Source organism: Anomaloglossus baeobatrachus, chromosome 2, assembly GCF_048569485.1.
Source record: "Anomaloglossus baeobatrachus isolate aAnoBae1 chromosome 2, aAnoBae1.hap1, whole genome shotgun sequence".
Taxonomy (NCBI): Eukaryota; Metazoa; Chordata; class Amphibia; order Anura; family Aromobatidae; genus Anomaloglossus; species Anomaloglossus baeobatrachus.
In genome coordinates, this window is record NC_134354.1 from 427,957,124 (window position 1) to 427,972,419 (window position 15,296).

The window sequence follows — 15,296 nt, forward strand, 5'->3', positions numbered from 1 at the left end:
GTGGGAGATGATATCCCGCACCCACTGATCGGAGACGTGTTGAAACCACACGTCGCCAAAGTGGGAGAGCCTGCCACCGACCAAGGACGTTGCTGGCTCGGCCAGATAGTCAAGAGGAGGCTGCCTTGGTGGCAGCACCTCCTGCGGTCTTTTGTGGACGCGGCTTCTTGCGCCAGGAGGGCTTCTGGTCCTTGGCTGAGTTAGTGGACGAGGCCGAGGGCTTAGCTGACGACCAGTTGGAGGAACGAAAGGAACGAAACCTCGACTGGTTCCTGCCCTGGACAGGTTTCCTGGTTTTAGTCTGCGGCAAGGAAGTACTCTTCCCGCCAGTAGCCTCCTTAATTATTTCATCCAGTTGTTCACCGAACAGCCTGGACCCAGCAAATGGGAGCCCAGCAAGGTACTTCTTTGAAGAAGCGTCTGCCTTCCACTGTCGAAGCCACAAGATCCTGCGGATAGCGAGGGAATTAGCGGAGGCCACCGCAGTGCGGTGAGAGGCCTCCAGCATGGCAGACATGGCGTAGGCTGAAAAGGCTGAAGCCTGGGAAGTTAAGGCAACCAATTCAGGCATAGAGTCCCTAGTGAGGGAATGCATCTCCTCTAGGGAAGCAGAGATGGCTTTGAGAGCCCACACTGCTGCAAAGGATGGGGAGAACGAGGCCCCTGCCGCCTCATAGACAGACTTGGCCAGGAGGTCAACCTGGCGGTCAGTGGGATCCTTAAGTGAGGTGACATCAGCCACAGATACAACTGTCCGGGCTGAGAGTCTAGACACCGGAGGGTCTACCTTTGGTGAGTGAGCCCACTCCTTGACCACCTCTGGTGGAAAAGGATAACGGTCGTCAGAACCACGCTTAGGAAAGCGTTTGTCAGGACAGGCTCTGGGCTTGGACACAGTGGCTTGAAAACTGGAGTGGTTAAAGAACACACTCCTTGTTCTCTTAGGCAAGGTAAACTGGTGCTTTTCTGCCAGAGAGGGTTGCTCCTCTGATGCTGGCGGATTGAGGTCCAGTACAGAATTAATGGACGCAATCAAGTCACTCACATCTGCGTCACCCTCGGTCAGATCAATGGGGCACATGGAGGTAGCGTCCGAGCCCCCAGTAAATACATCCTCCTCGTCCTGCGGGTCGACTCGTGAATCGGAGTCGCGGGGCGAGGAAGGAGAGGGGTCCCTGCGTCTCCTCTTAGGAGGACGGGGTCTGGGAGCAGATGAAGAATCCTCTGTGAGCTGTGCAGAGCGAGCCGAAGCAGCAGAGGCTCCCTGAGAAGGGGGCTGATGCATGCTCAGCAGAGTCCGGGACAGCTGTCCCATGGAGTCGGCGAAGGACTGGGAGATAGATTTAGAAAACACTTCAACCCAAGCCGGGGGTTCAGTCACCGGGGCCGGAGCAGCCGGAGGGACCACTGGGGAGACTCCAGGCTGAGGCACCACCATGTTAGAGCAGGCATCACAATGAGGGTATGTGCTTGGTTCAGGCAGTACGAGCTTACATGCAGTGCATATTGAGTACAGCCTTGCAGCCTTGCTCCTAGTGTGAGACATGCTGCTGAGGTGGAGGCTCTGCAGTAAAGAATACACTCCTTCAGAATGACCCCCAGAGAGTGTATAATAAAGTCCATAACCAGAGGTTGTGGCTTACCAGACCGATTTATGTGCCCTCCGGATTCCACAGCTCGGACCCCCAGACAGATTGCAGAGATGCAGCAGCCAGCGCCGATCAGTGTGAGAACGCTGATAAAATGGCGCTGGAGTGAGGAGGGGGGGGCGGGACATAGCCCAAGAGCGGGAACCGGAGGGCCAAGGGGATATACAGGGGAGGGAAACATCTCCTCAGAGAGGAGTGTCTTCCCCTGAGCTGAACGGCCGGTGGGCGGCGCCGCACTGTCCCTCTGCATGACTGACATGCAAGGGCAGTGAAAACGAAACTAGGCCGCAGCCGAAGCCGGGGCCTAAATTTTAGAGCGCGGCCGGCGCTCAGGCACAGTCGGCGCGGTTCTCTGGTGAAAACCGGAGAACCGGCCGGAAATGTCACAAATAGTACAAAATACACTCTCCCCAACATTAAAGTACAAGGGACCCCCCTGACAATAACGTCTCAATACTTAGCTTATGAGACGCAGGGCCAGGTCCCTGAGGGATGAGTGCTCCGTCCGGCAGGGTCCTGAAAGGGCCGCGGATGGAGACCGGTCTCCTGCAAAGCAGTGAGAACCGTGTTGGCTCCCACTTCAAGCCAGAGCCCGAGGGATGGCGAAGGAGCGCGGCATGTAAGGTTCCAGCCTTGAAATCAACCTTAACAACACCGCCGACACAGTGGGGTGAGAAGGGACATGCCGGGAGTCAAGGCTTGGACCCGCTTTTCTTCAAACTCTTTAAAATCAAAAATCAGATGAGAATGCATGTGTGGATGTGTGCCTCCTGAACACAAAGCATTGAACTGGCTAGATTTGGTCATCCAGGGGGTGTATATGCTAGGAGGGAGGAGAAAAAGAGAATTTTGTTTACTTACCGTAAATTCTTTTTCTTATAGTTCCGACATGGGAGACCCAGCACCCTCCCTGTTGCCTGTTGGCAGTTTTCTTGTTCCGTGTGTTTTCACCGGCTGTTGTTTTAGTCAGAGGTTCCGGTTGTTCCGGGTTTTGCTCTGTCTCTACTTGTGGGTGGATGTCCTCCTTCAGCTTTTGCACTAAACTGGCTAGATTTGGTCATCCAGGGGGTGTATATGCTAGGAGGGAGGAGCTACACTTTTTAGTGTAGTACTTTGTGTGTCCTCCGGAGGCAGAAGCTATAGACCATGGTCTGGGTCTCCCATAAGGAACGATGAAGAAAAACAAAAAAAAAAAAAACATAGCAGGGAAGCCTCTTTTTTATCACCAACCAAGATAAAGTCCCCAGCTGTCTACTTTACCTGCTCTTATGATCACAAATAGGCAGGGGACTGCATATCAAAGTGGCTAATACGCTGACAACATTGTTCCCAGAAGCGACCTGTGTTTCAGAGATGCATCCAGACATCTTCCCAATTCAATATCCGCACTTTCCCATCAGCCCTGCCAGACATCCTGGTAGGGTATGTCGAAAAATAATTACATTTCCCACTGACTTGAGTTAGATTTGTTATTTGTGATGAATTATTCAATAGTATGAAATATTTGAGACAAATAATCTAAACCCAAATATTTCACTATTCGCCCATCACTATAGTGTACAGAAAACCACTGGATTTCACAAGAGAACGAGGCCTCGGGAAAATTCTGGTGGCGTTTTTCGCAGCCATTTCCAAATGTTCTTGTCGCCTGCGTTTTTTTTGTGGTTTTTTTTACTGTCTATGTCTAACATAGTGAGAGGCTTTCACACGGACATTGCCTGAAGAATGGACAGGTCACTTTTAGCTGCTTCTTGTATTTTGGGGAGGTTGAAGCAGCTAAAAGAATCAACAAATGCACAGCAATTACAAGGCATAATTTTTTTTGTTTAATCCCTTCTTTAGATAGGTTTTAGAGCAGTTCCTCTGGAAAAGAAGGGAATTTTGTTACTTACCGTAAATTCCTTTTCTTCTAGCTCCAATTGGGAGACCCAGACGATTGGGTGTATAGCTACTGCCTCCGGAGGCCACACAAAGTATTACACTAAAAAGTGTAAGGCCCCTCCCCTTCTGCATATACACCCCCCGTGGGATCACGGGCTCTCAGTTTTAGTGCAAAAGCAAGAAGGAGGAAAGCCAATAACTGGTTAAACAAATTCAATCCGAAGGAACATCGGAGAACTGAAACCATTCAACATGAAAAACATGTGTACCCGAAAAACCAAAAATCCCGAAGGAAACAGGGCGGGTGCTGGGTCTCCCAATTGGAGCTAGAAGAAAAGGAATTTACGGTAAGTAACAAAATTCCCTTCTTCTTCGGCGCTCCATTGGGAGACCCAGACGATTGGGACGTCCAAAAGCAGTCCCTGGGTGGGTAAATTAATACCTCAAGTTAGGGTCGTAAAACAGCCCTTCCCTACATGGAGGCAACCGCCGCCTGCAGGACTCTTCTACCTAGGCTGGCATCCGCCTAAGCGTAGGTATGCACCTGATAATGCTTGGTGAAAGTGTGCAGACTCGACCAGGTAGCTGCCTGGCACACCTGCTGAGCCGTAGCCTGGTGTCGTAATGCCCAGGACGCACCCACGGCTCTGGTAGAATGGGCCTTCAGCCCTGATGGAACCGGAAGCCCAGCAGAACGGTAGGCTTCAAGAATTGGTTCCTTGATCCATCGAGCCAGGGTGGATTTGGAAGCCTGCGACCCTTTGCGCTGACCAGCGACAAGTACAAAGAGTTCATCCGAGCGGCGCAGGGGCGCCGTGCGGGAAATGTAGATTCTGAGCGCTCTCATCAGATCCAACAAATGCAAATCCATTTCATATCGATGAACTGGATGAGGACAAAAGGAAGGTAAGGAGATATCCTGATTGAGATGAAAGGGGGATACCACCTTAGGGAGAAACTCCGGAATCAGGCGCAGCACTACCTTGTCTTGGTGAAACACCAGGAAGGGAGCTTTGGATGACTGCGCTGCTAGCTCGGACACTCTCTGAAGAGACGTGACCGCTACCAGAAAGGCCACTTTCTGTGAAAGTCGAGAAAGTGAAACATCCCTCAGAGGCTCGAAGGGCGGCTCCTGGAGAGCAATTAGTACCCTGTTCAGATCCCATGGGTCTAACGGCCTCTTGTACGGAGGGACAATGTGACAAACCCCCTGCAGGAACGTGCGTACCTGAGGAAGTCGTACTAGGCGCTTCTGAAAGAATACAGACAGCGCTGGGACTTGTCCGTTAAAGGAGCCGAGCGACAAACCTTTTCCCAAACCAGATTGCAGGAAGGAAGGAAAAGTAGGCAATGCGAATGTCCAGGGAGACACTCCCTGAGCAGAGCACTAAGATAAGAATATCTTCCACGTCTTGTGGTAGATCTTGGCAGCCGTCGGCTTCCTAGCCCGTCTCATGGTGGCAATGACGTCTTGAGATAATCCTGAAGACGCTAGGATCCAGGACTCAATGGCCACACAGTCAGGTTCAGGGCCGTAGAATTCAGATGGAAAAACGGCTCTTGGGACAGTAAGCCTGGCCGGTCTGGTAGTGCCCACGGTTGGCCGACCGTGAGATGCCACAGATGCGGGTACCACGACCTCCTCGGCCAGTCTGGGGCGACGAGGATGGCGCGGCGGCAATCGGAGCTGATCTTGCGTAGCACTCTGGGCAACAGTGCCAGAGGGGGAAACACATAGGGTAGCTGGAACTGCGACCAATCCTGAACTAAGGCGCCTGCCGCCAGAGCTCTTTGATCGTGAGACCGCGCCATGAAAATCGGGACCTTGTTGATGTGCCGAGACGCCATTAGGTCGACGTCCGGCATCCCCCAGCGGCTACAGATTTCCTGAAACACGTCCGAGTGCAGAGACCATTCCCCTGCGTCCATGCCCTGGCGACTGAGGAAGTCTGCTTCCTAGTTTTCTACGCCCGGGATGTGAACTGCGGATATGGTGGATGCTCTGTCTTCCATCCACATCAGAATCCGCCGGACTTCCTGGGAGGCTTGCCGACTGCGTGTTCCGCCTTGGTGGTTGGTGTATGCCACCGCTGTGGAGTTGTCCGACTGAATTCGGATCTGTCTGCCTTCCAGCCACTGCTGGAAGGCTTGCAGGGCAAGATACCTGCCCAGATTTCCAGAACATTGATCTGAAGGATGGACTCCACTGAAGAGAGTCCTTGACCGTCTGAGAAAGGGAGACGTTCCTGTCTAGGGACGTCGACTTCCCATCCCATTGGCGGAGAATGTCCCATTGAAGTGAACGCAGATGAACCTGCGCGAAAGGGACTGCCTCTGCATGAGGCGTCTTAAGGGGTGTGACTGGCCTTGAAGGAGAGACTGCACCCCCGTCTGTAGTGAACGCTGTTTGTCCAGCGGAAGCTTCACTATCGCTGAGAGAGTGTGAAACTCCATGCCAAGATATGTCAGCGATTGGGTTGGTGTCAGATTTAACTCTGAACAGTTGATGATCCACCCGAAACTCTGGAAAGTCTCCAGCGCAACGTTCAGGCTGTGTTGGCATGCCTCTTGAGAGGGTGCCTTGACAAGTAGATCGTCCAAGTAAGGGATCACAGAGTGACCCTGAGAGTGCAGGACTGCTACCACTGCTGCCATGAACTTGATGAAAACCCGTGGGGCTGTCGCCAGACCGAAGGGCAGGGCTACAAACTGAAGATGCTCGTCTTCAATAACGAATCGTAGCAAACGCTGGTGCTCTGGGGCAATCGGCACTTGGATATAAGCATCCTGATGTCTATTGACGCTAGGAAATCTCCTTGAGACATTGAGGCAATGACGGAGCGGAGGGATTCCATCCGGAACCGCCTGGTTTTCACGTGCTTGTTGAGCAGGTTTAGGTCCAGAACGGAACGGAAAGAGCCGTCCTTTTATGGCACCACAACCAGATTGGAGTAAAAACCGTGATCTTGTTCCTGAAGAGGAACCGGGGTTACCACTCCTTCTGCCTGCAGAAGAGCATCGGCTCGGTCGGGAGGTGGGGAAGTTCTGAAGAATCAAGCCGGAGGACGAGAACAGAACTCTATCCTGTACACATGAGACAAAATGTCTCTCACCCACCGGCCCTTGACCTGTGGCAGCTAAATGTCGCCAAAGCGGGAGAGTCTGCCACCGACCGCGGATGCGGAGAGAGAGAGGGTTGAAAGTCATGAGGAAACCGCCTTGGTAGCGGTTCCTCCGGCTGCCTTCCTTGGGTGTGACTGAGCCCCTCTGAGCCTGTTGAGTCCTTGTGGACGAGGAAAATTGGGACCTGCCCGAGCCTGGGAAGGACCGAAACCTCGACCCCAATCGCTCACCAAACAGTCTGTCACCAGACAATGGCAACCTGGTTAAGCACTTTTCGGAAGCAGAATCTGCCTGCCATTCCCTTAACCATAAAGCTCTGCGTAAAACCACGGAAGTGGCGGACGCCACTGACGTACGGCTCGTAGAGTCCAGGACAGCATTAATAGCGTAAGCCGCAATGCAGACATTGCGAGGTTAAGGACGCCACCTGCGGCACAGATGTACATGTGACAGTGTCCACCTGCGCAAGACCAGCTGAAAAAGCTTGGAGTGCCCATACGGCTGCGAATGCCGGAGCAACCGACACGCCGATAGCTTCATAGACAGATTTCAACCAAAGGGCCATCTGTCTGTCCATGGCATCTTTAAGTGAAGTTCCATCTTCCTACTGCAACTATGGATCTAGCCGCAGGCCTGGAGATTGGAGGATCCACCTTTGGACACTGGGTCCAGCGCTTGACCACGTCAGGGGGAAAGGGATAACGTGTATCCTTAAGACGTTTGGAGAAACGCTTGTCTGGATAAGCGTGGTGTTTCTGGACTGCTTCTCTGAAGTCAGAGTGGCCCAAAAAAGTACTGAATTTACGCTTGGGATACCTGAAATGGAATTTCTCCTGCTGCGAAGCTGACTCCTCCACTGGAGGGGCTGAGGGAGAAATATCCACCCGTCTATTGATGGACGCTATGAGATCATTCACCATGGCGTCACCATTAGGGGCATCCAGATTGAAAGCGGTCTCAGGGTCAGAATCCTGATCAGCTACCTCTGCCTCATCATACAGAGAATCCTCTCGCTGAGACCCTGACCAGTGTGTGAAGTCGAGGGTCTCTCCCAGCGAGCTCGCTTAGGCTGTCTGGGACTGTCGTCCGTGTCAGAGCCTTCAGCCTGGGATGCATGGGACCCCCTTGGAGCACGGATTATTCCAACTGAGGGAGACCGGGGAGCATTGATTCACCAGTGCCCATGTCTGAGTCACCGGCCTGGACTGCAAAGTTGCTAGACTTTTTTGGTCATAGTCCCAGACATGTTATCAGCAAAAAACTGCAAACTCTGTCCTCTGGACATTTTCACAGGTGGCTCTCTCTGGGCCACCACTAGCAGAAACACTACCCAATGGGGGTTAGTGGAACCTGCTGGTAAAAACAGCCTCACATGCGGTATAGACAGCATAGAAGCCTGTGCCTTGGCACCCTTGCTTTTTGCGGACGACATGCTGTTGTCTCCTCAGAGTAATCTAGGGGTATATAGCCAAGAAGCGACCGTACAGTGCAAATATAGGTACAAGCATAAAGTACACAAAACACGGTGGCACTAGTGGGGTCAGCACCCAGGTGCTGCTTACCGCCCGCTTAAGCGGGTGTGTGGTCGCCAGAATCCCTTGACTGGGTCTCCCAGAGCCTGTGTCCGTTCTCCAGCTTAGACTGCATGCAGGAATGGCTGCCGGCGTCCTGTGAAGAGGGGCGGGCCGTGGGCGTGCCCCAGACAAAGTGCGGGAAGCTGGCGTCCCACTGTGCCCAGTGAGAGGGCTGGAGTATGTAAATAAGACTCTAGCCCTCGGCGCTGACCATTGTACAGCGTCTCGCCCCTTCCCTGACTGGCAGGGCTGGGGGCGGGAAGGAAACGAAACTAGGCCGCAAAAGCCGGGGACTCGATTTATAAGCGCTGCCGTCGTAAAAGCACGGTCAGCGCGGAAGTCCCCGGCGCACCACAAGTCTCAGCCGCGCCGCAGCTCTAGCAGCGGCCGGCGCGGCAGTTTCACACACATTAACTCACTCAGCTAAGCTGCAGTGAGTATAGCCCACGCCCTGTGAAGAGGGGCGGGCCGTGGGCGTGCCCCAGACAAAGAGCGGGAAGCTGCAGCATCCCCTGTGCCCAGTGAGAGGGCTGGAGTATGTAAATAAGACTCCAGCCCTCGGCGCTGACCATTGTACAGCGTCTCGCCCCTTCCCTGACTGGCAGGCCCGGGGGCGGGAAGGAAACGAAAGTAGGCCGCAAAAGCCGGGGACTCGAGTTATAAGCGCTGCCGTCGTAAAAGCACGGTCAGCGCGGAAGTCCCCGGCGCACCACAAGTCTCAGCCGCGCCGCTTCTCTAGCAGCGGCCGGCGCGGCAGTTTCCCACACATTAACTCACTCAGCTAAGCTGCAGTGAGTATAGCCCCAAGCGCGCAGCGCTGTTGTCCCCGGCGCACTAACACACCCAGCATGCTGGTGTGTGTGTGCGTGGTCTGTACGGGGACACAGAGTACCTTAACGTTGCAGGGCCTTGTCCCTGACGATACTCAGCTCCATTCCAGCAGGATCTCCGGGTCTGTGGATGGAGCCCGGCCTCAGAGCCTGGAGGCCGGTAAGATCCCACTTCACCCAGAGCCCTCCGGGGGATGGGGAAGGAAAGCAGCATGTGGGCTCCAGCCTCCGTACCCACAATGGGTACCTCAACCTTAACAAACACCGCCGACAGAAAGTGGGGTGAGAAGGGAGCATGCTGGGGGCCCTAGTATGGGCCCTCTTTTCTTCCATCCGACATAGTCAGCAGCTGCTGCTGACTAAACAGTGGAGCTATGCGTGGATGTCTGACCTCCTTCGCACAAAGCTTGAAAACTGAGAGCCCGTGATCCCACGGGGGGTGTATATGCAGAAGGGGAGGGGCCTTACACTTTTTAGTGTAATACTTTGTGTGGCCTCCGGAGGCAGTAGCTATACACCCAATCGTCTGGGTCTCCCAATGGAGCGCCGAAGAAAAAAGGTTGTGTGCACATGCCCCAATTGTCACCCCTTTCAGCCTCTATATTCACTCCTTTGCAATTTTGATCTCTTCTACTCCTGTGGACCGACAGCAGCTTGTGCCAAATATAATATTCACAGTCAGCTAACTGCTACCTCCTGTGTTCCTCTCCAGAGACTATCGGTGAAAATAGTCCCTAACATACAGCTTGAGGCCGGTTTCAGACGTCCGTGTTTAATCAGGTACCAGTCGTACGCATTGTTATGGTCACACGTGCGACATCCGTGTTTGCATACGTGTGACAGGTACCAGAGAAAACACGGGCCTGTGAAATAAAAAGATTTTCCATATTTACCTACTTTCTCCGGCTCTGCTGCCTCCCGCTCCTGACCGCCGCTCATTATGTTAATTGATTATTCACCGCACTCAAGACCTTGAAGCCGGAGCATCGTGGGGACAGCGCTGGATACAGCACCGCAGGGACAGGTGAGTATTCTTCCAGCACAGTGACATCCAGGAGGTCATCGGAGTGCCCAATGAACTCTGATGACCCCCGCGCTACAGCTTCATAGGTTCATCAGAGTTCATTGGGAAGTGTGATGAGTCCCCGATACTGTCCCAGGGATGTTTCGGCTTCCAGGTTCTCACACACACACACACACACACACACACACACACACACACAGCGATGCGGTCCCCGGCACTCAAGTCCCCAGCGCTGCTCCTGCTTCTTGATTATTCAGTGAGTATAATGAGCGGGGGTCAGTAGCGGGAGGCAGCAGAGCCAGAGACAGCTTTTTTTATTAAAAAGGATCAGTGTTTTCTCCGGTACGAATCAAACTGAGGTCACATACATCACATCAGTGTGCGATCCGTGTTACACCCATGCTGCTGGAGAAAAAACGGACATGCCTGCGTGTGTGAGTGCGGGTTCATGAGAAGTCACACGGTCCACGTGAACACACAGACGTGTGATTAATAGCAAATAATAACATGGGTACGTGTGGCATCAGTTTTAAAAACGGATGTCACACGTACCTGAAAAACAGACGTCTGAAACCAGCCTTAGCTTTACCCGCGCTTTGCTTTTTCTGGGAGCCACAAAGACAAACAGTGGAGGTCAAGTAAGCTCCATTCAAAGAGTAGCCATTGCAGAGCCTCAATTTCAGGAACTTCCCAATGGGGGGGTAAATTATCTCTAAACTAAATCAAAATCTTTTCCAGAGACAGTTTAACAGCCTTACAATTGGAGCCAAATATCAATTCTAATATGATAGCTGTTTGGGAGATGACTACTTATGGCACCTGTAACGTGGAGATGTCTAGTCTATAGGTCTAGTCTTTAGGAGTGTAATAAGTGGGTGAAATTTCCAGCCGACACCTTTAGAATAGGAAAAAAAAATCAAGGCAATACACATCTAAAAATATAAATTGTAGCAGGCACTCATGCACTTACTTTTATGATGAGGTAGAGCAAAGCCAACAGAACACCAAAATGCCATTCAGCTCCACTGGTTTGAGCCCCATAATCGACCAGGTAACGGAACCAGACAGGTGTAGAGACCAGCGTGCAATAATACTGGGAAACTTCTTCTATACACATATACCAAAAGCCCTAGAACAAAAGCACAAATACATATATCCAAGAGAAGATGTAGTCTGTACATTTTGCATTGAAAGGGAATCAATCGTCAGAATTTTCATATATAACCTTAAGCACAATCAGGCTGATTCTCTACATACCTGTAGTGGTCAGTTCGGATGTTTAGGTTTAAAAATCCAAGGCAGTAAAGTTTATAAAATCAGCAGCTTCTTGAGTGACAGCAGCTGAGGAGGACATATCGGGGGGGGGGGGGGGGGGGGGGGGCGGGGTATTCATAGTTATCCCCTCCCCTTGTTAGAATTAGCATAAGTATTATACAATCGATTTAATTTTTTACTTGCAGGACCTGTACTGAGGTCAAACCCATGTGACTAGAAGGGGCACGGCCTCAACCAACAAAACTAATACTAGGAGGCAACATTTTTCTGTTGACTGAGACCCCACCCCTATTGGTTACTTGGGCATGACCTCAGCACAGGACCTGCAATTCAAAAATTAAATTGATTGTATAATACTTATGCTGATTCTAACAGAGTGAGGGGATAACTATGAATACCCCCCCCACCTATTACCTAATCCTCAGCTGCTGTCACTCAAGCAGCTGACAATTTTATAAACTTTACTTTCTTGGATTGCAAAAACCTAAACATCCGAGCTGACCACTAAAAGGTATGTAGAGAATCAGCCTGATAAAGCCAGTGCTGTACTGGCACTAGCTTATATAAGAAAATCATGGTGATTGGTTCCCTTTAAGCACAGAGGAAAAAAAAAAAAAGTTCTAGTTTTGGAGGACAACACAACACAACACAACAACATTTTAGGTCCACACTTTTCCCTTGATGCCCTGCATGCCAGGAAAATAAAACAATGCGGTGTGCTCCCTCAATAGTTGTCTTTACAATTCCGAAAAGGAGGCAAGTGTATAAATCACACCACAAAGACAACTTTTAATGTATATATTTTGTAAATATAGAAAACAGCTCCACTGATGAATCTAGCCTTACCTATGAGCTAGAAACTTATACTGAACAATACATGTCCCTCCAAAGTATGGTTGTGATAATTGAATACCAAGCAAATTTAGGTATTCAGACAACGTGCCAAATCATGTTCTGTGCTGTTTTTAGGGGTAATGATAACACGCCAGATTTTAAGATCTTATTCAATACTATATTTAGTAATACACTCAACAGCAGAGTTGAGGATATCTCCCTAAATCTGATATTGGCGGATTTGGTCACTTCATCTGAAAAATTTGATTTGCATCAAATACGGTAAATTTAATCTGAATTAAATCTGTCTGGAAGGGGTTTAAACCCCCCCAAAAAAGAAAAAAAACACACAAATTCACCCCTTTTTGGCCCTCCCAGTATCTGGTCCTCTGATCGGCACTTCTGTCCCCCATTATCGTCCTGGGTGGCCTGGCTCTCTGTTCACTAGGTTTCATGACATCTCGTGGAGTATGATGCAGGTTGCTGACATGTGTTGTACCCAGTGTGACATTGTGCAGCCTAGTGAACAGAGGACCCAGTGGCAGAAAGCCTAGAATAAAAATAAAAGACCCGATTAAAGAACTAGAGAGGGCCTAAGTAGAATTTTTTTTTTTTTTTAAAAACCTTCCAGGCCCTCTTGAATTCAACAAAATGTCACCTGACTTTGCAACCGTGTCTCAAATGGAGTGTGGCAGCCTCCACTCCATTCATGGTCAATGGGATTCCCAAAAATATTTGAGTACAGTGTTAAGCTTTCTCTGGCAGTCCCATAGATAATGAATGGGGTGAAGGTAAAACATGAGCTCATACACTCCTTTTAAAATGGGGCTACATGCAGAGCACTATTCTTAGTGGACACAAAGCCCCAATCTCGCAATTGGCAGGGTATCCCAGTGGTCAGATCCCCAGCGATCAAGGAGTTCTCCTATTTTAAGGATAGGGGACAGTCTGTGATATTGGGAATAACTCTCTTCCAAGGGTAAGAGCAGTGCAGAGCATTCTTAGTTTTCACATAACTTGCAATATTATTGACTAATTAGAATATACCGTACTTCAACTATGATCAAAGGTTTATCAAATATTGTAGTAGATTACCTTGCATGTATGTGACATCATAACAGAAGGCACCAGGAGAACCAAGCACTTCAAGCCCATGAAGAAAAATTTCACAACAAATTCTGTTATACCCACAATCCACAAAGCATCCCAGAACTGCAAAGGTCCAAGAGCTGGATTCAGAAAAATCAAGCTATAAAAATAAAAAAAAAAAGGAAAAAAAAAAAAAAAAAAAAAATTACAGAAGAACATTGGCCACAAGTCTATGTTTTGCGTGGGAATACTTCCAACTCAGTCTTATACTAAAAGTTTCTAATATTCACGGTTCATCATCCACAGAGGTTTCCCTCCCTATTGCTTTTTTTTTTCGTCAATATGGGGTTTAATTTAAATGAATAACAATATATGTATATGCTGTAAATATAAAACATACCTATAATAAAGTGCCTGAGATGAAAAGCTGTAATACAAAAGCACTGAGCAGCCGAACAAAAATACCAGGAGCCAGATGCACTGCAATTTGGAATACTTATCCTATGAAACAAATAAAAAAAAATATATATTAATGTACCCAATTCTGCAAATTAAGTCCAGTGGCAAGGAATAGATAATTACTAGGCCTTTTTTTTGCCTTTTCTTAAATATAATTTGTGTATGGGTATCATAGCACAAGTACACATTGGCCCCCGATTCATATTGCCTTCACACCTGTTGTCTAGTTTTGTGTGTTGAGGTTTTATCATGGTTTCCTTAGCCCTTTTTCAATGATATTTTTAGTGTGTATTTTGAGAGTTATTTTACTGTCATTTTCCAGAGGTTTTTTAAATCTATTAAACAAATGAAGACGCTAGCAATTCTAAAGCAAAAACGCAGAAGAGATACCAGTCATCTTCTTGGCCTTCACATTCAATACTATTTTAAAAAGGGAACCTGTCAGCAGATTTGGAGCCTATAAGCTGCGGGCACCACCATTGGGCTCTTGAATACAGCATTCTAACATGCTGTATATAAGAGCCCAGGCCGCTTTGAGAACATACAAACACTTTAGAATACTCCCCTAAACAGTTGCTGCGATGGAGTTGGGTCATATGAGTGTTTCCGGTGCCATCTCTTTCGGCCATCTTCATCCTCTTTCTGAAGCCTGTGTGCATGACGGGTCCTACGTCATACACACTTGCTGGTCCCGCGCAGGCGCACTACAATACTTTGATCTGCCCATCTCAGGGCAGATCAAAGTGCACCTGCGCAGGACCTCAATTGCGCAAGTGTGCATGACATAGGACACGTCATACACTCCGGCTTCAGAAGAAGGACGATAGATGGCAGAATGAGGAGGCGCCGGCACCGGAGACGCCCATATGACCCAACTCCAAAACAGCGACCGTTAGGAGAGTATTATAAAGTGATTTTTACGTTCTCCACAGCACCCAGGGCTCTTATATACAGCATTCTAACATGCTGTATATAAGAGCCCAGTGGTGGTGGCCGCAGCTTATAGGCCCCAAATCTGCTGACCGGGTCCTTTTAAAGTATTGAATGTCTTCCTAGCGGATAAAGCCTGAAGAATGTACACGTTACTACTTTTAAACACTTTTGAAAACCTGAAACATTTAAAAGAAAGCTCAACAGCCTAAACATATGAACAGCAAGTTATTTTAAAGTAAAAATTAATGGGCACATTTCTTTTCTCTTTCTGGTGTTTTTCACTCCGCAAACACCAGAAAAAAAAATGCAGAGTGAGCATAAAGCTAAAAACGCTTGAAAGACTCCTATTCATTTCCATTGTAAAACTACTTTGCTTTTCATATGTTCTGTCTTTTGAGCATTTGTTTACTCTTCAGGTTTCAAAAAACATCTGGTTGGAAAAAAAAAAAAAAAAAAAAAAGTCCTTGTCATTTCTGTGAAGCAGCCCCTTATGGAATCCACTCCAAACTAGGCACTGTGCAATTAGAATTCGGCAAAATAAACTTCAGAACCTCAAAAAAAAAAAAACAAACAAAAAAAAAAAAAAAACCTTCTTCCAAAACAAAAAACCCACCTGTGTGCCCTT

General features: G+C 49.1%; 1 protein-coding gene across 2 annotated transcripts in view; it reads right to left on the reverse strand.

Moving 5' to 3' along the window:
* Nucleotides 1-15,296, reverse strand: part of RNFT1 (ring finger protein, transmembrane 1) — a 52,076-nt gene that overhangs the window by 15,556 nt on the left and 21,224 nt on the right. For both annotated transcript variants that reach the window (XM_075336233.1, XM_075336234.1), the window contains exons 4-6: nt 13,680-13,780; nt 13,286-13,439; nt 11,052-11,210 (exon numbers count right to left, since the gene is read on the reverse strand). In XM_075336233.1, coding sequence (XP_075192348.1) covers nt 11,052-11,210; nt 13,286-13,439; nt 13,680-13,780 — 414 coding nt within the window. The remainder of the gene's footprint in view (nt 1-11,051; nt 11,211-13,285; nt 13,440-13,679; nt 13,781-15,296) is intronic.